A 21,351-nucleotide genomic window follows, 5' to 3' on the forward strand; every position below is an offset into this window, starting at 1 on the left:
ATTTCTGGGATGATTCTAGTGATAACTTGAGACCATCGTGAGGAGGAGGAGGAGGAGCCTGCTGCTCGAATGACTTCCCTTCCATCGCCATTTCCTCCACGCGACTATTCCCACAGTCTTCCAGACGGTGGGGTACTGTTTCTGGATCCACTCTCGACCGCTTCAAGCTCGGCTGCTCCACAGCCGCGGCCGCGGGATTGACGGAGTGGCCATGATGCTTGAGCTGGTTTTGCTGCTGCTGCTTGAGAGAGTGATGACCATGCAACATCTCGTGGTGGTGCCGCAAGCTGATGATCCTCGACTCGATAACCGGAGCTACGTGAGGATTGCACGGCGAGAGGTTTTCCAGCAGCGACTGCCATATGTGCTCGGCCGGCATGCTCGGAAAGCTGTGAGATATGTCACTCACCATCGTTTCCAGCCACACTGCAACAGTTCCCTCGTCCATGGACCTGATCTCGTTCATGGAAAATCCTCCTCCTCCAGCCGGCCCGGCCTTGGAATTCATGCTCGAATCGAGCTCCATCGACGTGGGAAGTGTTCCCCACTGCTGCTGGCTGGAGTTTCTCCCATCGTTGTAGTGATCTTGTTGGAAGAGGAGACTATTATCTGGCGCGAACAATTGCGAGCTTGGCGAGCGGAAGAGATTGGCGGCGCTGCTCGACGACCAGCCGGATGGCCCGTGGAGTGATCCCCATAGGCCTGGTGACGCGCCCTGGAAGAATCCCGGGCTTGGAAGCTGCCATCCCAGAAGTGAAGGAGATGGCGGCAGCTCCATGGTGGACGAGGAGGAAGAAACCCGCGACTGGGAAGATGACTTTGATGAGCTTAAAGTCGATGCTCCTGGCTCGTACGACGTCGTGTTCGTCGCTATAAGTGACAGTCCACCATCGCTGGGCGACTCGAAGGAAGAAATACCAAAGCTTTGCGAGTTGTGGTGGAGCGTTTCAGTTGCGTGTTGGTGGATCTCGTCACGATCTCCTCCCATTGCTCCTCATCTTGGTGATTGGGAGGAGGCCTCAGCGGCATTCTTCTGTTCATGGGAAAGACTAGGTGAGTAGCGTCCCAAGAAAAGAAAAAGAAGACAAGTGATAAGGGAGAACCATCTACAAATTCTAAAGCGTTTTCCAAGAGATTATAGGTAGAAAAACTTACGCGTTGCCTTCCGACGTGTGCGTGACAACTCGTTCACTGGGATCGACTGATTGATGACTTCTATGAAGGCTACAAAGCGATGCTACATAGATTGCTGCTGCTCACAGTGGAAGATAGCAAAGGAAAGAACAGCGCGTTTGTTTGCGCGATCCTTTCAAGCTATGCCACACACTAGACAGCGAAGAAAGGGAGCGAAGGGCGCGACAAGAGGACGACAAAACAAAAACCAGCCCTTGATTCATATTAATTCCAGCACTGTACGGGATGCCAAAACTGTTGAAACGGTACGTGGTTTCTTGCCGTAATACACTACTGTTTTGCCTTTTGCTCTTGAATTTTTATAAACGAAAAAAGAGAGAGTGAAGAGTATTTCAACCTTCACTCGTTTCAATCCAAGGAAAAGATTTTCATATAGAAAAGCTATATGAATGGGCCAAGTTTTCCCCCCAGTTGATCGACAAGTTGCCAACTTTTTCTTGCTTCAAGCAATCCACATGGCGCGAAGAGGAGCGATGCAATTTTTTCTTTTGGCAACCACAAGGTCGGCAGCAATGGAAATGGTAAGCTGTGATTTCTTCGAAATAGTTTTTAAACCTGTCTTAATCAGTGGACACGCTTAGAATGCTCTTCCCCCTGACTCTAGTTTGATTAAAATACGAATAGGTTTGAAACATTCGGGTCGGCTCCAAATACAAAACGGTAGCTCTCAAAATAAATAAGTTCTTTTTATATATACACATATATTTCAAAAATGAGCTTGAGAGGGACTTCCAGTAAATTGCAGGCCTTAGCAGTTGTCTCGAGTTTGGAGGCGGGTTCTCACTGGACAACTATCAAACAGCAAGTATTCTTAAGACTTCCTCTCCCACCTCCAAATATTTTTGTAAATTTTTATGTTCTGGGTGCATGATTACCACCACCAGGAGGAGAAATTTTTAAACATGGCACTCTATGCAAGCTTATGTGTGTTTTTTTTTTTTAAATGATAATAATAATGATGGTATATAAATTACTGTTTTTTCTATCTGGTGCCCTGCAAAGATCTGGGGCCCGAGATGAACTCGCAATCCAGCAATAGGTTGGAATAAAGGACAGTGGCTACGCTTAGTTAAAAAGTTTTTAGAGCATTTATCTTAATTTATACAAGCGATGCTATTGTCTTTTGTATGACCCCGGTCATATGGAGACGGATTATCCTGCCATTTGTGATCACGACTGCTCTGGACACACTCGTAAATGCTATTAAGTGCTAAGTAACTCTCTTTGGATGGATTAAGTTAAGCCTGGATAACATTTGCTCTTCTCTTGTTTGGAGAGATCTGTCATATAGATGGGGCCACAAAATACGCTCTCCAAAACCAGAGAAAAATCTTGGGTGTTTCTCTTCCTTTTTGACAAGAAAAAAGGCACACAATTTTTAGCTCTTTTCTGTCCCTATTTTTTTCATGCATAGTGGAGTCGTGGTTGTGTCTGTACTGTAGTGACAAGCAAAGCACTTGACGCGGCAGCCCCTGGCTAGCCGCGTGAGAATACCGAGCAACACAACAAAGAATATAAGAATAATAAAAAAAACCATGCAAAATTTTATATATATATCCGTATCACGGTTTCGTAAAAAGATAATCATTTACCTTCGAACTAAACAAAGCAAATACGAAATCTATCTCATCCCTGCGCAGGGTTTTACTCCTCGTCTCTAGAAACCAGCACTAGATTCTCACATGAATCCCACGTCCTTGGCTGGTATATATCGATTCGCGATGATACATGGAGCTTTCGTTTATGGGGAAGTGTGGTAAAATCCATCCATTTCGGTGGAGAAAGAGAAACGCGATGTAGACGTTGGATCCTCTCAAATCTATTCACCCGGTCAGTGCAGGGTACGATGCATCTCGGCCGTTGGAGGCCCACAAGCAGCGGCTGGGATCATCCGGGCTGGAACTACGTGCATACTTTTTTCCTGTACTTTTTTATATATTCTAATTTTTATTTTTCTCAGAGAGACCATGAAAAGCAGTGCAGCCCAGGCTATAGCAGCAGAGCAGTCTTTCTCCGTTTCCTCTTGGTAAATGTTTCGCGATTTCTTTAGTTTCCGTGGCTCTTTGAATTTGATCCCTTGAGTAGTTTTATATCTCTGGTGCTGCGTACAAATGCCGTGGCTGGGCAATTCCGTGGTGGGGCTTAGATTTTGCGCTCAGTGTGCTGCAGCCAGCGAGAAAACGAGGGAATATAAACTGTGAATCTGGTGATGATGGTGCGGCTGCGCGTCCACCTTTTCTTATGTATAAATTTATCTATATACATGAGCGTGAGGACCAAGAGACAAACTTGTACGACTTCATACAAGTCATGCAGACTTTTTCTTTCGAAATTTAAGAATGCAAACTTTAGCAAGGGTCATTTTTATTTTGGAAAAGTTCTAGAGCTGACATTGGTTCGTCTTCTTTACAAAACCAACATCCTTTGCGAGAGAAAGGCGCTTAACAGTCGTAAAGTTTCTTTCGAAAAGGTGGTGAAACATTTGACAAAGCAGTCAAGCGTCAAGTTTGCACAATGACTCTCCGGTGTCCATGCTCTCCACACGTCAAGCCGCTCGGCTTGGTGTGCGAGTCTCACGGCCTTCTTCATCCTTACTCTCATCTTGAAATTCCTCCAATCGCTTGCACCATCACTTGAATTCCCGTATGACATCTTGCTCCATGGAAGACAAGATGCATGGGAGCAAACTCTTGTTAATTCCTCAATCTAATAGTTTAAGCATGTAGAAATCATTAGTGAGTGGTGTTAGCAATAGTGTTTTTTTTTAATTCATATAGATTAGAGGATGTACTTTTCTAATATTACTTATTTTCAACTAAAGAAATAATTTTTGGTTTGCTCAAGCAAACTTGTAAGGGGACTTGGTAGTGAATATATCTAGAATATGTTTGGATATTTTAGGATATTCTACCATTTAATGGTTGCTATTCATTTAGATTAATTTTGTATTTATAATTTATAAACTTTCTTAAACCCTTTCCAGTATATTATTTTTTATTTTATCATTTTAATCTTGTGTTTATACATTACAAACGTGCTTATAATTATAAATTTTATTTGATCAGTTGGATAAATAAGTAAGAATAACACTGCTATTAAGCAAACCAAGTGTTGCTATGTGCAATGCATAGCAATTTATTTTGTGCTGGAAAACCATATTAACCTTGGAGTTTGGTTAGTGAAAGTAGGTAAATACTAGCTTGAGAATAATAAAGACTAAATATCATTTTATCTTTTTAAATTTTTGAAATAAAATCTTTCAACCCAATGCTATGTGCAAAATGTTAAAATATAACTTTTAAGTATAAATATGGAAAATAATGTTATAGTAACATATTGCAAAAATTTTGCATTTATCTACAAGAAAGGTTTCACTTATATATTTAAAAAAATAATTGGTAAATAGAAATGTAAAAACATTTAGAATAAAACTTTATCCAAGTTAATTTAAACTTTGAAGATTTGGGATAGGGTGAGTGCCTTGTCACAAATCCATTTGATTTTTATCCCTAATATTTATAATTGAGAAAAAAAATCTCAAACCTAATTTGCTCTATATAATATTTTTATATTTCTAAAGGGACATAAATAACTAAAATTTCAATTTGAATAGTTTTAAGACACTTCAAAACTGGAAATGCCACCTAACTTTATATTTTTTTTTTATAAATGGAAGTATAATTTATTATTAAATTATTTTTCTAAAAATAAATTCAATATTAGGATCTGATATTATTTATTAGGAATAAAGAAATTTTTTAGTTTGGTAAAAATTTAGCACATATATATTATCTTAAGATTAATTGAAATTAAAAAGATGAATAATGAAACTTTATAATTTGATATAATATTCAATTTTATATAATACTTTATATAAAAATATATATATCCTGATACATTTTATTTAATATGTAGTCCTTGTGTTTTCTTAAAATATCCAGGTATTTTTAGGATATTCTTCAGTTTTACTTTAAACTTCTCTATTGTTTATTTGCATAGGATGGTAATGGATATACCTAGAAAATGCTTAGATATTCTTTGTTTGTTATTCATTTAGATTAATCTAGTATTTATATTTTATAAACATGTTTATAATTGATAAACTTCTCTAAACACTTTGTAGTATATTCTTGTTTATTCTACTATTTAATGGTTGATATGTAATTTTGATTTATAAACTATAAACATGTCTATAAATATTGATCAATTGGATTATTATTATTAAGCTTTGTCACAGTTTTATAATCAGGTTTTAATGCTAATTTATATAAACCCTATTTAAGTTTAGAGTTTCTAATTTTCTTTGCCTCTTTGTCAGACTTTGCATGACCTCTAGACAATCTAAAAGCTTCATTTTTGACAAAACACCTTTAACTTCCTATATCTTTTCTACAAAAGGTTAGAGTTTTAAGAGTTTTAGTAATGCTGCACATTGTGTGACTATGATCCTATAAAAAAATTATTTTAGAGCTCCTTAACAAGATGCAAATGAGAAATGTCACATGTGCTGCTCTTGAAGCTTTTGGAGTGTTCTAGTAGCATAGAAAAACCAAGAAGAAAAAACTAGAGATATTTTGAGCATGGGGCAAATGATCCACTCTTAAAGCTATACAGAGTCTTAGAAAATTTCTTAAGCATCTCTTACACTTTACATTCATATACACTATAAGAAAGTTTGTCATGTCTGATTCCTATTGGTTGCTGCTTGTTAATGTCATTCCATCCAAGGATTGTTCTTTCATTAGCTTGCCACTTACAATGAGTTTTCTCATACATTACAAGCAGATGGATTAGAGATGTAATAAAACTTGCTACCAGATGAAAAATCTACCATTTTAATTTGCCAAACCAAGCTTGTCATTTTGATTCTTGATGTAAACTTCAATAAATAAATCCTAAAAGAAATTGATTTATGTTATACTATCAATTCTTTTATTGTATATTATATCTTGTGTGTAACAATCAGACTTTTTTTCACTCACTGGGGCAGCTAGAAATTTTATGTCTGCAAGCCACCTATAATATGTTACATTGTTGATGGATTTGCATATGAAGGTAATTGATAAATGATAATTAATTAATTCAATTATTCATCAAAATATTTCTTTCTTTTAAATCCTAATTAAATTAAATTAAGTTCCACTATTTTTTATTTTAATTAAAAGAAATATACAATCTCTAGTGTAATCATCATCAATGTCATCGTCAACGCTATTTCCTTCCCTAGCTTCCTGAAGTGTCACTCCACAGCTTGCCTTGATCCTTAATATTTCTCCAGTAAAACCGTTAGCAGTAAAAGGAGGCTTGGCTTGAGAAAGTCCAACAATGGTCACCTGCAGAGGCTCCTCACTTCTCACCACCACCGAGCATCGTTGTGAAGAAGGCCACGGTGATGGATCATATTCAGGGCTCGAGCATCTTCTTCCCCGTATCGTCCAGCTGATGCAGCATCGAGAGCATGGAAATCGCGACGCTGGCCACCATAGCTCAGCACAAGCAAGCAAACATGTCACCATACATAAACCCATGGCTCCTCAGCTGTGGTATGGCACGGCCTTGGATACTCTGTAGCTTCATGTATGCCAAAATCTCCTTGACAAACCTTTTGAGCTCGTCCCTCAAGCAGCTCCGATGGCTCCCAAGGTCCCGGATCTTGAGCACCACTTCGTCGCCGTTGCGCACCTTAGCATGAGTATGTCACAGTTGAATTTGTAAAGCCTGCTCCCCAGCTCAAACTCTCCACTCGACCAAAATTTGAGTTCCTCATGGATTTGGTCCTCGGTGCTGCTACCATCTAGCGTCGTTGCAAGGTCTTTCACCATGGCCTTCATCGCGTCTTTCATGCCTGTGAAATCAGTAACGCGGCCTACATTCCCCAAAGTTTCTGGGGGTTTTACCACCTTTTCCTCGGACAGAGCCATGAGGTACCAGAAGCAAGCCAAGGTGACGCTCTCGGCCTCCACCGGCAGTGAGAGGTCTCGTCACCGTAGCAAAACCAGTACTTAGTCCTCCCGGATACGCGACGGTGGAAACGCTGGCAAAGTATCGAGCTCCACAATACCCACGAGCAGAGCCGGAGCATCATCCCTGTCTCGCCATTCCACGCAGATATCCGGCCAGCCCACCACGCTTTGAGCAGAGACTGCAGTGATGTTTCGCAAACCGTCCTGGAGGTCCATAGCCAAACCCGACACGTCCGATATGGGCTCCACGGTGATGTCGGGCTTGGAGTAGAAAGAGCCCGTGCTTGGCAGCTGCTTAGAAGTCTTGCACCTCGTCCAGGAAGCCATCCCAGGCTCCCAGCGCCCAGGAGGCTGACGCAAAATCCGTGTGGATGCTTTTCGAATTTCACTATCGTCCTCGTAGACCGGTGGCGGTATATAAACCTGGGCCAGCTCTGCGGCCGTTAGCTTACTGCTCCCGGCACCATCGATTGGGTTTAGGGTTTGGAATTTTATTTAACAAACTGTTTAAGCTGTTTTCTATATGTCTAAACGTCCACCTTAGTTATGTTTACAACTTGAGCATCAGCACGAGCTTCCACTTCGGCTAGTCGAGTTTGCTGTTCATTTTCTGTAGCAGATTCCAGGTTTCTTTTTCTTTTTCCCTTTTCTTCTCTTTGCCGGTGACGAGCTAAGTGCCTGGAGCTTTTCGATTCTTTTAACTACTGAGAGGTTTGTGGGAGAAGCACGTGTGGATGAAGCGGTCAATGTCTTCAATACTTTCAGCAAACCATGGGAGGTGAGAAAACGAAAGAAGAAACTCTACTGTGCAGTTCAACCAAGCTGGGGATGCCTTGTACGCTCTAAAGTTTGATATCTATGTTGAGGCATCCAGAACAAAGCGTCATGACAGGTATTTGTAGGTCTGGGGTTTTGGCATTTGTAGCTGTGTCCTTGCGAGTCAACCTGACCTTCTCGACTACAGAAAAAGCAGTGCGCGAGCAACCAGTTATGATCCACTCGACATTGGACACAAACTTCTCAAGCTCATCCCCATTTTTGGTTTCTTTAATGTTCCATAGAAAGATCGTTTCACTTCGATCATCAGGTGAGATGCTGGTTTCACAGAAAACTCCTCCTTTTCTACCTGGAAGACTTTGCTACTGTGATGCAAAGAAAAGTGCAAAACGAAATCACGCTTTCACCTTTGATCGTTCTCTTGGATAAGTGTGGGTGGCTTGAGCACGATATTACAAAAGTTCACATCTACTATGAAAGAAGCAGCTTTTTGGGTATGGAAAAAGAGTGAGTAGAAGTCCATGGAGAAAATAATTTGCTATACTGGTGTTTTATGAATTTATCTTACATTTATCATATATCACTTGTAACACCATTAATTTCATTGACTGAAAACTCTACACCTTGATGGATTTTGCATTCTGGGTAAATTCTCTTCTCAAGAAACTAGCAGGTTTAAGTTGCTAGTGGAATTCACAATTTAAAAGGATTTTAAAAATGGAAAATTGGTCAAATATTATTGAAAACTTGTAGAATCTGGTAAGAAGCTAGCTGTGGAATAAAAATCTACGTGCTTAACTTAGAACTAATGAATTATCTATCCCTAAAAATGAGAGTTTATTAACGAAAAACTGTGTTACTTGCATTAACTTTCTAATCATCCTCGTTGTTAGGATTCACCATTTTCTTAACCATACTGCAAATAGGCTAAATGTCTTTTTTCATTGATAACAATGTATTAGATGCATATATGAAAAAAGTATTTTGAAAGTTTTAATCTTAGTTGCGTTGAGTTGCTAATTTTTTATGATCTTTTAGAATACTACATTGATCTTTATTGCTATATATTTTCTAACTTGATCTTTTTTACATATTAAATGTTTATTTACTTAAATTACTTGTAAAAACTTAGTTTCAACATATTATAAATTCAAGATGATTATGAATTCTTAGTTTTTTTAGTGTGAATAGATTTACTGAACATATATTTATTAAGTCAATGGAATTATAAACATTCATCATAACTAAATTTAACAAGTAGTTAAAAATATAAAATTTAATGCTATAAAAAATACAATATTAGGCCATAAAAGTAAGCACTTTTTTTTATTGAAAAAATTAATTTTTTTTTAAAATTTTGAATAACTATATATAATTTAGCATATAAATTTTAAAAGTAAGCATATATTTGACAGAATTTCTTTTACTTTCTACTTTGAGCTAAAGTTCATCGTAGTGGAAAGCTCCAAGCTTCCACGCCACAAATGCAGTCCCAAACATGAGAGCCGCAATAAGTGAGAAGGAGATGATGAGAACGATGGGACGAGTCCCCCTGATGAGCTCAAACTTGTACTCCTTGTCAGACTCGGAAGGCTTTGGATCGTCGAAGATGTCCGCCGGTGCTGCGTTCACCATCCTTGGCTGCTGCCGCCTCTCCTTCCACAGCGTGTCCAAGATCTCCTTCCTCGACGCTAGGATCCGCTCGTCAATGTCTCCCGTGCTCCTCTTTCGCGGGGGAGTCTGCAGGGGACTCTTGTCGAAGGGGCTGGAAATGGCTGGAGCTGGAAAAGCTTTCGACGCTTTTGTAGTCGATGGCTTGGCCACGGAGCTCGAAGTTGGAGCTGGGACCTTCTTGTCGCTGGAGACGGAACCTCCATTTTTTATGGAGAAAGGTGACGCGGGTGGGCTAGGAAATCGCTTGCTGTAATCCGAGGAGTCGAGCACCGAAGGTGGCGACGAGGAAGAGCTCGAGGTTGGTGTTGTTTTGGCAATCTCTCGCTGCTGCACCGCCTTTCCAGCTGCAAGCCTTGACGATATCTTCCCACCGGCAAACGGGCTCGAGATGGCGACCTTGGGAGAGATTTCCTGTTCCTCTTCTACCCTGGCATTGCTACCTGTGCCCGGTTCCGTTGTCCCATCTGTGCTTCTACGAGCGAAACCGACCCTTCTCAACGACACTCTGGAGGGCGCTAACGTAGACGCTGAATCATGGGGAATTCGTCTATCCTGACTGAATTGGCAGCGAAAACTCTGAACCTGCAAAGCCAAGTCAAGAAAAGTTCAAACGAAGCCAAAGTAAGATCAAACATACGCTTGCTGCGAGTGAAGACTGTGCTGCGAGAGCCCCCATTCCTCGAGGCTACTGCCTGAAACATAAGAATGCGCTGAGAGTTAGTCTGGAAAACAAAGACGCCAAACGAATGCTGCCCACTAGAAATTTACCTCTGCTCTTCGCTCCCTTTTAAGACCCTACTCTGTACTCGTCAGCAAGCCAACTCGGAATATCTATAGCCACGTCAAACTCAGATCTTAAACTCAGATAGCATTTCTCCGTAGGCATAGAAATACAAACTCAGCGTTAATATCTACAAGAAACCAGGAAGAGAACGTACGTGCTAGGTACCCCAAGACGAAGGCTAGTACCGGCCACACCAATCTTCCACCTAGGCAAGGGGCGTCAATAAGAAAGATGCTACAAAACTTTGGAACCGCGCTTCAACGAGAAGAATCCAAGCGCTTGTGGTTGTTTGCTTCTCTCTCTCGGAGAGGATTCTTCAATCTGGAAAGCTGCGTGATCAGTCCAGTGTTAAAGCAGTTTTGAGTGCCCGACTCACCTCCGACATAATGTCCTTTAGGACCAACGTGATTTCGGAAAAGTCAGGCCTGTCAGCAGGATTTGTTCGCCAGCACCACTCAAGTAGCTGAGAGAACTTTGGATGGGCATCTTGAGGGATCGTTGGTCTTAGTTCCTATATGTGTGACACATGCAGAGGGTAAGTATACACAGCCTCAGGGAATGTCGGAGATTACCTCCTGAAGTACTCCGACAGCAACCTGAAATGGTGTCATTAGCTCGTAGGGAACCTGCAGCAGTGATAACCATCTTTTATGCACGCTACGCTTTAAAGGAAAAGGACACACCTTCTTTGTTAGCAATTCCCACAGCAGCACGCCAAAGCTAAACACATCCGCCTTCTGATCGTAATGACTGTGTCCAAGTACCTGAAACAATAAAACAGAAAGAACTTGAGAACTTATAACACAAGTGGCAACAATACCTCCGGAGCCATCCATCGATACGTTCCTGTTTCAGCCGTCATTATTCCATCTTGATCTTGAATACGAGCGACACCAAAGTCTGCTACTTTGACAACCTGAAGAAACCTCAGTGGAGCATATAACTAGAAGAACTGCAACATACCCCATTCTCATCCATGAGTAAACTGGACGCTTTAAGATCTCTATGAATGATGTTGTTCTGATGCAAATAGTCCATGCCCTTCGCAATGTCTAAGGCAATTCTCAGCAAAACATAGAGGTGAAGATTGCCTTTTTGTTTCTGTAAATAGTCATGCACAGTCCCGCCGGACATATATTCTGCACGAAAAAAACTAATTTATCAGAGATTACGTTAAATGCAATTCGAGTACTAACCCGTCACTATACATAGATCTGGAGGTGTTGTGCATGCACCAATAAACTGTACGATGTTCTTGTGTCTGACTTTCCTGAAACCAAACCTATAAGAGTTTAATGTATGGAGAAATCAGCGTACCGCATGATAGCAATCTCGTGGACAAACTCTTGCAAATGCTCGGTCCAAGTTTCTGGCTTGATAACCTTGATTGCAACGTCTTGGCCACAAAATGTACCTCGGTATCTGTGGCAGAATTAGCTCCGTGAAAGAGAATTTTACTATGTACGTACATGTCACCGTTTGAAGAAGGGAGAATTTTCTTAATGCGCTTCAACTGGCTGGAATCTATTTCCCAATCATCAGGAGCGTCCAAAGGTATTTTCCACCCATTAGTTCCCGCTTGCGGTGCAATAATTGAGTCGGGTGAAGACGATGGTGATACAGATGGCGATGTCGATGGCGAGCTTCGCAGCCACACCCCTTCCTGGCAGGAAGTAAGGTAAAGTTAGATCCAAGAAAAACTCAAGAGCACAAACTAACCTCCATACAGGCGACGGAGTTTCTTAGTGCTTGTTCTAAATCCTTGATATTCTAGGAAGCAAGTGCAAAACTCTGTAAGCCAAAGATCTTGGCTCTGAAGTTACGAGTTTCGATCAGGCGGTCCTACCTCGGTATGCCAGCCATATACTACAAAAACGTCAAGAGAGTAACCATCAATTGTAGAAAATATGTGAGCCTCCCATACATGCAGGTTTACGTCTGCAAGTATCGTGGAGAGCTGCAAGCAAAATATTATCACGGCAGTTCAAACTCTGAAAAGATCTTAACCTTGCTAAGAAGTTTTGGTTTATCAACAGTAGAAAATGTCACTTCGTGCATTTGCATGTCTCCTATCCTTGGACTGCAATGAAGGGTTTCAATCGCATCAACGATAGAAATGCGTATAGTATTTACGTACGTGGAACACATGCTGCTCGTCGGGGTGAAAAGTCTTCCTTCAAAGGCAGGAGGAGAGTGAGAACTGTCAAGAACGAGAAATCAACAACAAGCGCATGGGTCAACTAAATCCTTACTCTGCCTTAGAAGACGGCGAATATGATGGCGAATCAGCTGGAGAAGAATTCATGGAGCTCGCATCAGGCCTCTCGACCTACAGAAACACAAAAGGAGTTAACAACGGAAAGAAGGAAAGACAAGCAAGCAATGCGTACAGACACAGCTCGGACATATAGAACAGGCAAATTCTTTGGATTTTCAGCTTCCTCCAACATTTTCTTATGAATGAGCACGACTTGGGCCCTGTCTTTCCTCACATCTGAAGCATACCTGCAAGGAAGAAACGATCCCCCTCTCAAACCCAAGAACAGAAATTCCAGACCATGTAAAAAACTTTCTACCTGGTAGGGAGACGAGCAAAGTGAGCACGCAGCTCATCAGCGAAGCCCGGCTCACTGGCTTCCTCGTGACCCTCCTCTACGAGACGCTGGAGAATCTCAGTAAGAACTTCCTGCTTGGTATTCCTATGCTGCTGATGGGGCGCCCAATCCATAGCCTCATTGGCGTCGCACCCATTCTCACTCCCATCCACCTCCATGGCTTACCGCGGCATGAAATTTCCCCCTCAAGTGTCATCCAGCAAGCAAAACCGGTGAATCCACGCGATTGCCCGGCGAATCAGCCTCGGCGCTGGGCTCCGCATGGCAGCTGCTCCTCGATCTGAGCTGCGGCTACGGCCGTAGGCGCAGCGCCACGCTCCAGAGCGCGAGCACGAAAACCCTAGCGCAGTGGTACACTGGCTCTACCAGACCTAGAAGACGCTTCTAACTAGGAGCATTGGACGATACACCATATTCCATCTCTCTTAAGAGCTGCCACATCATCCGGAAGGGACGGAATCTCCTGCAATGGAGGACGATATTGATATTTTATACCCCGGCTTGACCAAGCATTTGCTTATCTTAATTAATAGCCTCCAGATTGTTGAGTTTTCTCTGCGAGGTAAGAAAATTCTCTTCAAAGAATGCACGGCAAAGGGATTTCCACGAAAGCTCTAAAGAAGAGCATCACTTCGGAGCTCTTCAAACCAGTCTCCAATCTTTCTCGCCAAGTTCTCTACGTCTGCGAGAGCGGCTTTTCTCACTGCCTGGCTCACGGCATCGACCGGAGTGTAGATTTTTCCTGCTTCTAGCTTCAAATCCTGGGAAAACGAAGGCCTGAGGCTCGTTTCTTCATAGCTTTGGAAATCCTGGGAACGAGACTTACAGGTAAGAGTGGTGTTGCGTGTGTTCCAGTCAAGGCCATCTTCCTGAGCGTGCCTCCAATCTTGTTTACTTGCGGTCTTAGCAGGGCTTCGAGAGAATCAGTCTCGTCGATAGTGTCCACGGAGAATTTCACCTGACGAAGTGATTGATTACCAATGGCAGGAAAAAAAAACACTTTTCTTACCAGGAGAGTATGAGAAACTGCGTAACTGCTGGAAATTAAGCTTCTGTTTTGCTCTGGAGTGGGTTTAAACTCGGAGACTCCATCAGCAACCTGTCAAACTTTAAAACATGAGAAGAACTTTGAAGAAATAAAAACCAAGAGTAAAAACCTGACCGAAGACAGACGGAATTTGTTGAATAAATCTCTTCACAGGCTCCAGACTTTCTCGCTCTATGCCCGGTGGCAAAGGAAATGGTGGATCAGCTATGGCTTTCATTGTCTCCTCTACAACCAGCCATCCAGCTTGAGGTCGTGGAGAAAAAATATATTACCTGTTAAAAATTCCGCAAAGGCCATCACGGGTGAGCCTTGAGCTACTGAGGATAAGGTCGGTCCTAACTGGAGGAAAATTAATCAATCAATCAAAATGTAGCTCGGAGAAAAACCTGATCAAAAAATGGAACAGCCTGAACCGCAGGCTTGTTGTTGAAAGAGATTATTGCACTGGCCTGTTAGTGTTAGAACCATGTCATTACCAGAAATACAGAAGCAAAAGAAAAAAAAAATCTCACCTTTGGAAGCTTTTCGTCTATACAATAGCTTCCTATCAAAACCTGCATGAGTGCCCCGTTGCTGTGAGCAAGAGAAGGAGGGAAAGTCTTTACGAACAGAAACAATGCAAACAGATAGACATACCTGTGGCCAACACTTATCACTGGAAGCTCGGCGACATCACTTGGAGAGAGCCCAAACACTTCGCAGCCCGATTGTGCAAGCAAATTCAAAGACGAACTCCAGTTGCCGTGAATTCGTCGAGCACATAACTCGTGATCGAAAGTAACGTTGTAAGGAGCTGCCATGATCAAGAATCCCTGCTTCGCAAGGAGCTCAATAAAATAGCTGACACGAAAACAAAAGACCTATTCACAAGGGAAGACTAGAAGAATTCTTCTACCTGTAAGTCAGCTCTGGAGCAGCGCCGATAAATGCCCCCCCAAGGAATTGAACAAGCGCCTTGGGCTTCTTCTTCCTCGCCATCGCGTCTGGAGCAGTGTAAAGCAAGCAATCGCCCACATTCTCGTATGGGAACGCCAAGGAATCCCGAATTGCACCAATCCTCCTCGAGCCACGACCTAGAACACGAAAAATCGACTGACGCGCAGACAGACCTGGGCGCTCGGCAATTGGAGCGCAGCGCAACGCCATAGCCGCGGCTAAAAAGCCCTAAGCCCCGCGAGGAATATTCGAAATTTGAAAGCCAGATATTTTCCAAAGCCCTTATCTTCATCGGGCGGCCAGAGGCACAAGCCGGAGGACGATCCTGGCCGTGGATCCAGGCGGTGGACGGCCGAGATTAAAAGCGTAAGAACCCTAGATAATATCTCGGGCTAAAACCCCTAAAACCCTATAGTCGCTTTCTCCCATTTTGATTGGCATTGGGTTAAGCCACGGCGCTACTGTCTCTTCCTCCTTGGTTTGGTTTAGGCGATAATGCTGCGGTTGAGGATCCCTCTAGCGCCCTCTGCCCTTCGTTCCGCCGCTCGAGCGGCAGCAGTAGGCGGTGCCGCCACTCCATCGCCTCCTGCTCGAGGCGCCGCTGCCACTCCGCCGCCGCCGTCGCCTCGCATCGCCGCTATGGAGGCCGTCTCATGGCCCGCCGCGAGCTGCAGCGTGCCCTTGGTCTCGTCAGGTATGCTCGAGGGAATGCCAGGGTATAGGGTTTAAGTGTGAGGGTTTTAGAGGAGGAAGAAGAGCAAATGTAGATGCGAATTTGGGGTTTATCCTTTTTGTTGTTGTTGTTCTTGATGTTCTTGTGCGTTTGTGGTCTCGAGATGCTTTTTCTTTCATGTGCGTTTTTTTCAAGTGATTTTTGTTATTCATGTGCGTTTTTACAGGCTCTGGTCTCAAACAAACGAGTCTCCAGTCGACTTTTAAGTCCAGCTCGCGAGTTTGGCTTCCCAGACAAGGAGGTCTATCAATGAGAGCTTACTGCGCGGTGGCTAGTGCTGAAGTTGCAGCGGAGCCTGAGCAAGTTCCACTCAAACCCATTCTCACTCCAGCTCAACAGGCTCTTCAGCCCGCTAAGCCGCCTCCAGCTCGTAAGTTTGTTATCTTCTTTCTCAGAAGCTCATCTTATTGTTTTTCTTTCAGAGTCTGGAGAAATCGAGCTTGATCCTGAGAAGCTGGCGGAAGAGATGAACACCTGTTCTCCCTTGGAGATCATGGATCGTGCGTTGGGAATGTATGGCAATGACATTGCCATCGCTTTTGGGTACGTTTTTGCGACTGCTTTGCAAGTAGTCTCTCATTTGCATTTCCTCTTTTCGACCAGTGGAGCTGAGGATGTCGCGCTCATTGAGATTGCGCATCAATCCGCGCGACCGTACCGAGTGTTCACGCTGGATACTGGAAGGATGAATCCTGAGACGTACCGGTTCTTCACCGAAGTTGAGAGGCATTACAACATCCAAATAGAATATGTTTTCCCGGACGCTGGAGAAGTTGAGAAGTTGACCAAAGACAAAGGGATGTTCTCCTTCTACCAGGACGGACACGAAGAGTGCTGCAACATTCGCAGGATCAGGCCTTTGTCAAAGAAGCTGCAGGGCCTTCGCTCCTGGATCACTGGTCAGCGTCGGGACCAACTCCCAGTTTCTCGTGGAAAATTGCCTGTTGTCCAGGTAAGGAAGCCTCGCAAAATCCTCTTTGTTTCTAATTTTCTCTTGTTGTGTTTTTCAGATTGATCCATCTTTTGATGGCCGAGATGGTCCAGAAACTCTGCTGAAATGGAACCCACTGGCGAGTATGTCGCATAATGAGATCTGGAGATTTCTCACGAACATGAACGTGCCGATCAATGAACTTCATACAAAGGTGATTTTGCTTTCTTTTTCCATTTTGCTTCATGTATTTTGCAGGGGTTCGCTTCGGTCGGATGTGAGCCTTGCACGAGATCGATCCTCCCATGGCAGCACGAGCGAGAGGGACGGTGGTGGTGGGAGGAAACCAACTCCAAGGAGCTGGGTATCAACAAGGCAAGTTCTTCTTTCTCTTTGATCTGTGAAAGTTAAAGCTGAACATTGTTCTCTCATACTATCAGGGCAACATGAACAACGTCCGGCCTTACCGTAGGCAACAAGAATTCGGCGGTGATCTCTACAACAATCCGTCGATCATCAAATTCAGTCGTGAAGAAATGCGAGCTCTCGGCAAGACCACGTCGCGTGAAAAGTCCGGCGTCGTGTGCCTGTACGCCCCCTGGTGCCCACATTGCCAGGTATCCCGTTTTCTCTTTACAAGTTCTTTCTCGATGTTCTCACATTCTTGATCCTTTTTCCCTTCTCTTCAGGCCATGGATGCCGCATACAAGGAACTCGCCACGAGGCTCGAAGGCACACCAGTCTACGTAAGTAAAAATCGCATTGTTTTCGCAGAGTAGAATATGATCGATTTTTCCTTTCCAGATTGCCAAGTTCCGTGCCGATGGTGTGAACAAGATGATGTGCCAGCAAGAGCTGATGATGACGACGTTCCCGACGATCCTCTTCTTCCCCAAGAACAGCACGAAGTTCATCAAGTATCCATCAGAGCGCAGGGACATCAATTCGCTCCACTCGTTCGTCATGTCCTTCATGTAGAAGAGAGAATGGGGCGCTTTAGAGGAGGATTATAGGATTTTGGATGGATAGAGCAACTAATTCTTCGTCCCTGCGCTACTGGTTTGGTCGAAAGGATGAGTTCCAGTTGGGTGCTATCGATGGTCACTATAATCTAGAGAAGAGTTCTAGATGGTCGCTATAATCTAAAGAGGAATTCCCCATAATCTTAGAGAAGAAATCTAGAGCTTATATAATCTTCTGAAGCTTGTTAATCTTTTCGCGCCATCGTGTAGTATATTCTTGTCAACGGTAAGGATATTCGCCAATTTGAATTAGGCGCGTCACGCGTGGCCGGCCGGCCCGTTGCGATTTCTCCTAGCTACGCGACAAGCGGAGCTCCGCCAAAAGTTAGTAATAGTGAAATTTTGATGACTTTTAACGTTACTCCACATTTGGCGGACCTCCAGCTTTCCAGCAGTTAAGCGACAACGCGGCTATGTGCGGGTCTAGCTCTTTCTAAGGTTTAGGGTTCTTCCAAGAAAGCTATTGGATCGCTCTCCAAGCGCCTTCCCTTGCAAATGAGACAGCGATCCGGCAGGGAAATATCTGATATCCGTCGCGAGGATCGCAAGAGCAGGAAGAAGAGGCGGCGCGGCGTCTTGATTCTTGGAGTTTCTTGGGTTTGGAAATGTATTGTCGATGCGGCTTGTTGTGCGCGGCGCTGGTGTTATCGGGGATTTTTCTCGTGGATGCCGCCATGCTGGAGCAGGATTTGAGCGCGTTGGTCGCGTTTCGCAATGCCACGGACGCCTCCAATCTTCTTGGATGGAGCACGCAGCGGGATCCTTGTAGCTGGCAAGGGATTACGTGCATCAACGCCACGATCGGGTCTTCCAACGGCAGTGTAAGTGAAATTCGGGAAAGAGTATTCAAGATCAATCTCCCGGGCGTGGGGATCTCCGGGGCTGTCCCTGCCGGCGTTCTTGGATCCCTGGACGAGCTCACGGTTCTCAGTCTGAGGTCGAATCTTCTCTCCGGGCCACTTCCCGGCGATCTCATCAAATGCAGGAAGCTCCGGAGCTTGGTGCTGCAAAGGAACCGATTCACGGGCCCGATTACGTGGGATTTCCAGTCCTGGCCTCGCTTGGTCCGCGTCGATCTCTCCTACAACACCCTCAACGGAAGCTTGCCGCAGTCTCTAGAGGGCCTTCCACGCATCAAGATTTTTCTCGTCCAGAACAACTCCTTCACAGGTAAAATTCCGGCAATCCAGCGCGGCAGCTCCATCGTGGATTTCAGCGTCGCCAACAACAGCCTTAGCGGACAAATCCCACAGACTCTCGCGCAGCTTCCACCACAGGATTTTTCGGGCAACCTTGATCTTTGTGGGAGGCCTCTGGGATTTGTTTGCTCCGCCCCGGTATCTCCAGAGCCAACTCCAAGCAGGCCGGCAGCGCCAACTCAAACGAAGCCCGGGAGACGACTTAGTCTTGGCGCAATCCTTGCGCTCGTCATTGGCGATGTGGCCTTCCTGGCAGTGCTCACGACACTGTTCATGCTGTGCTACTGGCACAAGCAGCACAAGCGGGAGATATCGGCAGCCTCGGCCCGGAGTCCCAAGCCCAAGGCCGAGGTGAGCAGCTCCGACGATTTCACGAGGGAGTTCTCGAGCTCGGACAAGAGCGCCGAGGCTCAAGCCGGGCAACTGGTCTTCCTCAAGACGAGTAAGAACAACTTTAGCCTGGAGGATCTCTTGCGGGCATCGGCGGAGATGATGGGGCAGGGGAGCCTTGGGACGAGCTACAGGGCGGTGCTGGAGGACGGGCAAATGGTGGCGGTCAAGAGGATCAAAGGAGTTGAGCTGGGAAGCAAAGAGTTTGAGAAGAGGATGGCGGTGTTTGGAGAGATCGAGCATCAAAATCTCCACGTCCCAAGAGCCTACTACTTTTCCAAGACGGAGAAGCTCGTGGTGACGGAGTTCATCCCAATGGGAAGCTTAGCGGCGCAGCTTCATGGTAAGCAACCCGGATTTCTTTCTCCTCGTCTTTGTATACTAAGTTTTCCTTCAAAAGGTGGTGAGACACAACAGTCGATATCTCTGGACTGGTCCATGCGCCTCCGGATAGCGCTGGGCGCCGCAAGAGGGATCGCTTGCTTGCACGAGTCGCTGGGTGGCCAAGTAGTGCACGGCGACATCAAATCCTCCAACATTCTCCTCTCGCGCTCTATGGAAGCCCGGGTGGCGGACTATGGCATCGCCCAGATGCTGGGGCCGGGGTCCGAGTCGGCGTTGGGCCCGGTGGGCTATCGGGCACCGGAGCTGTCCGCCACCAGGAAGCTCACGCAGCAGTCGGACGTCTACGCGTTTGGGGTGGTGCTGCTGGAGATTCTCACGGGGAAGGCACCGTGGAGGAGCAATCACTCGGGCGAGATGCTGGATCTCCCGCGATGGGTCCAGTCGGTTGTCCGGGAGGAGTGGACGGAGGAGGTTTTCGACCAGGGGATCTTGAGGTTCTCGGAGGAGGAGATGGTGGAGATGCTTCAGATTGCGCTGGTGTGCGTGGCGACGCTGCCAGGGGATCGACCAAAGATGAGAAATGTGGTGAAGATGATCGAAGACGTGAGGAACTGGGGGACTGGAGGGGAGGAGTTGTCGTCCGAGGAGCTCAAGAGCATGGATCGGCCATGAAGGAAAGTTTGTATGGTCTCTTTCTTCTTTGATTTGTAAGTGTTTTGTGCATGACTCCAACAACAACACTTTGTGCAAATTTTTTGGCAGGAGCAAAGCTCTGCGAATAACGTAAATCCAATCATCTCCAAAGTTGGATCATGGTCTTAGAACTTTAGTAGAGCTTCTCTTCCTGGTGGGTTTGAATGACCAAATCCGAGACCGGGTATGCCACACAGGTGAGAACGTAGCCCTGTTTCACCTGGAGATCAGTGAGAAACGTTTGGTCCCTCTGATCCACCTCGCCCAGCTTCACCATGCCCGCGCAAGAAGAACACGCCCCCGATTTGCACGAGTAGGGCAGCTCCACGCCCTGCTCCTCCGCGGCATCCAGAATGTAGGAATCCTCGGGCACGCTCAGCACTTTCTCGCCCTCAGGGGTCACCAGCGTTACCTTGTAAGCCGCCCAGACGCGAAGCCTCGATCGCCCACCTGGTGGAAGTCGAGCTGGTTGGAATCGCCCACTTGGATCTGGCGATGGAAATCGGACATCTGGATGGAACCGTGCACTACGATTTGCAAGGCGCCCAATCGCAAATGGATATCGCCCACTTGGAGCTGCTACCAGGGAAGCCGCCATGGCCAAACACAGTCTTTTAGACAATAGTAGTTTACGGTAATATTCTGTGGCAAACAGTATTGTATTTCGACGCACAAGTTCTACTCGAATCTCTCGCTTCACAGAGGATCTTCGTAAAATCAAGATTGTAAGTTTTTTTGGATAAAAATGATGGAAGTACTATCAGAGGGAGGTTTCGATCCTCCGACCTGTGGGTTATGGGCCCACTACGCTTCCGTTGTGCCACTCTGATTTTGTTACATTTTTTAAGATTTACAAATGATTGCATGCGCCTATAGAATATGCCATGTTTAATTAACTATTCGTTTACGTGCCCAAGCGTTGCTGAGTCTTGCTTATTTAAATAGTGTGGTGAATAATAAACTATTAACTTGTTGGGTTGTAGAGTATGCATCTGATGACCCATTTGAGTGTCTCGAAGTATAAGTCATACTCCGACCTGTTAAGTT

General features: G+C 44.9%; 7 protein-coding genes across 10 annotated transcripts in view; 2 read left to right on the forward strand and 5 right to left on the reverse strand.

Moving 5' to 3' along the window:
- Positions 1–1,357, reverse strand: part of LOC112344873 (protein SCARECROW-like) — a 2,808-nt gene extending 1,451 nt beyond the window's left edge. Inside the window, exons 1-2 of the mRNA XM_024670407.1 lie at positions 1,156–1,357; positions 2–1,033 (exon numbers count right to left, since the gene is read on the reverse strand). Of these exons, the coding sequence (XP_024526175.1) occupies positions 2–988 (987 nt within the window). The 5' untranslated portion in view covers positions 989–1,033; positions 1,156–1,357. The remainder of the gene's footprint in view (position 1; positions 1,034–1,155) is intronic.
- Positions 1,358–9,302: 7,945 nt separating this feature from the next.
- Positions 9,303–10,618, reverse strand: LOC112344847 (putative protein TPRXL). Of its 2 annotated transcripts, XM_024670325.1 has the most exons (3): positions 10,377–10,618; positions 10,246–10,300; positions 9,303–10,190 (listed from the first exon to the last, which is right to left on the reverse strand). In XM_024670325.1, the coding sequence occupies exons 2-3, from the start codon at positions 10,282–10,284 to the stop codon at positions 9,375–9,377; spliced, it is 855 nt and encodes a 284-aa protein (XP_024526093.1). In that variant the 5' UTR covers positions 10,285–10,300; positions 10,377–10,618; the 3' UTR covers positions 9,303–9,374. The 2 variants fall into 2 exon arrangements, with proteins under 2 accessions (XP_024526093.1, XP_024526091.1); XM_024670323.1 differs by lacking the exon at positions 10,377–10,618 and having other exon boundaries at positions 10,246–10,370.
- Positions 10,462–13,445, reverse strand: LOC9655376 (serine/threonine-protein kinase STY8). Of its 2 annotated transcripts, XM_024670321.1 has the most exons (16): positions 12,969–13,445; positions 12,783–12,897; positions 12,645–12,721; positions 12,530–12,592; positions 12,400–12,472; positions 12,239–12,349; positions 12,112–12,162; positions 11,862–12,055; positions 11,710–11,814; positions 11,589–11,662; positions 11,356–11,531; positions 11,213–11,308; positions 11,076–11,156; positions 10,965–11,018; positions 10,769–10,903; positions 10,462–10,713 (listed from the first exon to the last, which is right to left on the reverse strand). In XM_024670321.1, exons 1-16 carry the CDS (start codon positions 13,163–13,165, stop codon positions 10,627–10,629), a joined length of 1,689 nt encoding a protein of 562 aa, XP_024526089.1. In that variant the 5' UTR covers positions 13,166–13,445; the 3' UTR covers positions 10,462–10,626. The 2 variants fall into 2 exon arrangements, with proteins under 2 accessions (XP_024526089.1, XP_024526088.1); XM_024670320.1 differs by having other exon boundaries at positions 10,965–11,156.
- A 63-nt stretch (positions 13,446–13,508) lies between these two features.
- On the reverse strand, positions 13,509–15,223 carry LOC9655377. 2 transcript variants are annotated; one of them, XM_024670322.1, is made up of 9 exons: positions 14,951–15,223; positions 14,692–14,895; positions 14,568–14,628; positions 14,442–14,504; positions 14,328–14,394; positions 14,165–14,226; positions 14,017–14,106; positions 13,834–13,965; positions 13,509–13,768 (listed from the first exon to the last, which is right to left on the reverse strand). In XM_024670322.1, the coding sequence occupies exons 1-9, from the start codon at positions 15,199–15,201 to the stop codon at positions 13,622–13,624; spliced, it is 1,077 nt and encodes a 358-aa protein (XP_024526090.1). In that variant the 5' UTR covers positions 15,202–15,223; the 3' UTR covers positions 13,509–13,621. The 2 variants fall into 2 exon arrangements, with proteins under 2 accessions (XP_024526090.1, XP_002965793.2); XM_002965747.2 differs by having other exon boundaries at positions 14,165–14,280.
- A 175-nt stretch (positions 15,224–15,398) lies between these two features.
- On the forward strand, positions 15,399–17,832 carry LOC9655378 (5'-adenylylsulfate reductase 3, chloroplastic). Its single transcript, XM_002965410.2, has 9 exons — positions 15,399–15,685; positions 15,891–16,094; positions 16,147–16,267; positions 16,328–16,676; positions 16,735–16,869; positions 16,914–17,030; positions 17,096–17,272; positions 17,345–17,401; positions 17,460–17,832. The coding sequence occupies exons 1-9, from the start codon at positions 15,487–15,489 to the stop codon at positions 17,631–17,633; spliced, it is 1,533 nt and encodes a 510-aa protein (XP_002965456.2). The 5' UTR covers positions 15,399–15,486; the 3' UTR covers positions 17,634–17,832.
- A 190-nt stretch (positions 17,833–18,022) lies between these two features.
- LOC9634006 (probable inactive receptor kinase At2g26730) lies at positions 18,023–20,304 on the forward strand. Its single transcript, XM_002965411.2, has 2 exons — positions 18,023–19,609; positions 19,667–20,304. The coding sequence occupies exons 1-2, from the start codon at positions 18,283–18,285 to the stop codon at positions 20,281–20,283; spliced, it is 1,944 nt and encodes a 647-aa protein (XP_002965457.2). The 5' UTR covers positions 18,023–18,282; the 3' UTR covers positions 20,284–20,304.
- Positions 20,305–20,334: 30 nt separating this feature from the next.
- LOC9634007 (ferredoxin) lies at positions 20,335–20,958 on the reverse strand. The gene has a single exon (XM_002965748.2). The coding sequence runs from the start codon at positions 20,900–20,902 to the stop codon at positions 20,438–20,440; it is 465 nt and encodes a 154-aa protein (XP_002965794.2). The 5' UTR covers positions 20,903–20,958; the 3' UTR covers positions 20,335–20,437.
- Positions 20,959–21,351: the final 393 nt, after the last annotated feature.

The sequence above is a fragment of the Selaginella moellendorffii genome, unplaced genomic scaffold (assembly GCF_000143415.4).
Source record: "Selaginella moellendorffii unplaced genomic scaffold, v1.0 SELMOscaffold_6, whole genome shotgun sequence".
NCBI lineage: Eukaryota > Viridiplantae > Streptophyta > Lycopodiopsida > Selaginellales > Selaginellaceae > Selaginella > Selaginella moellendorffii.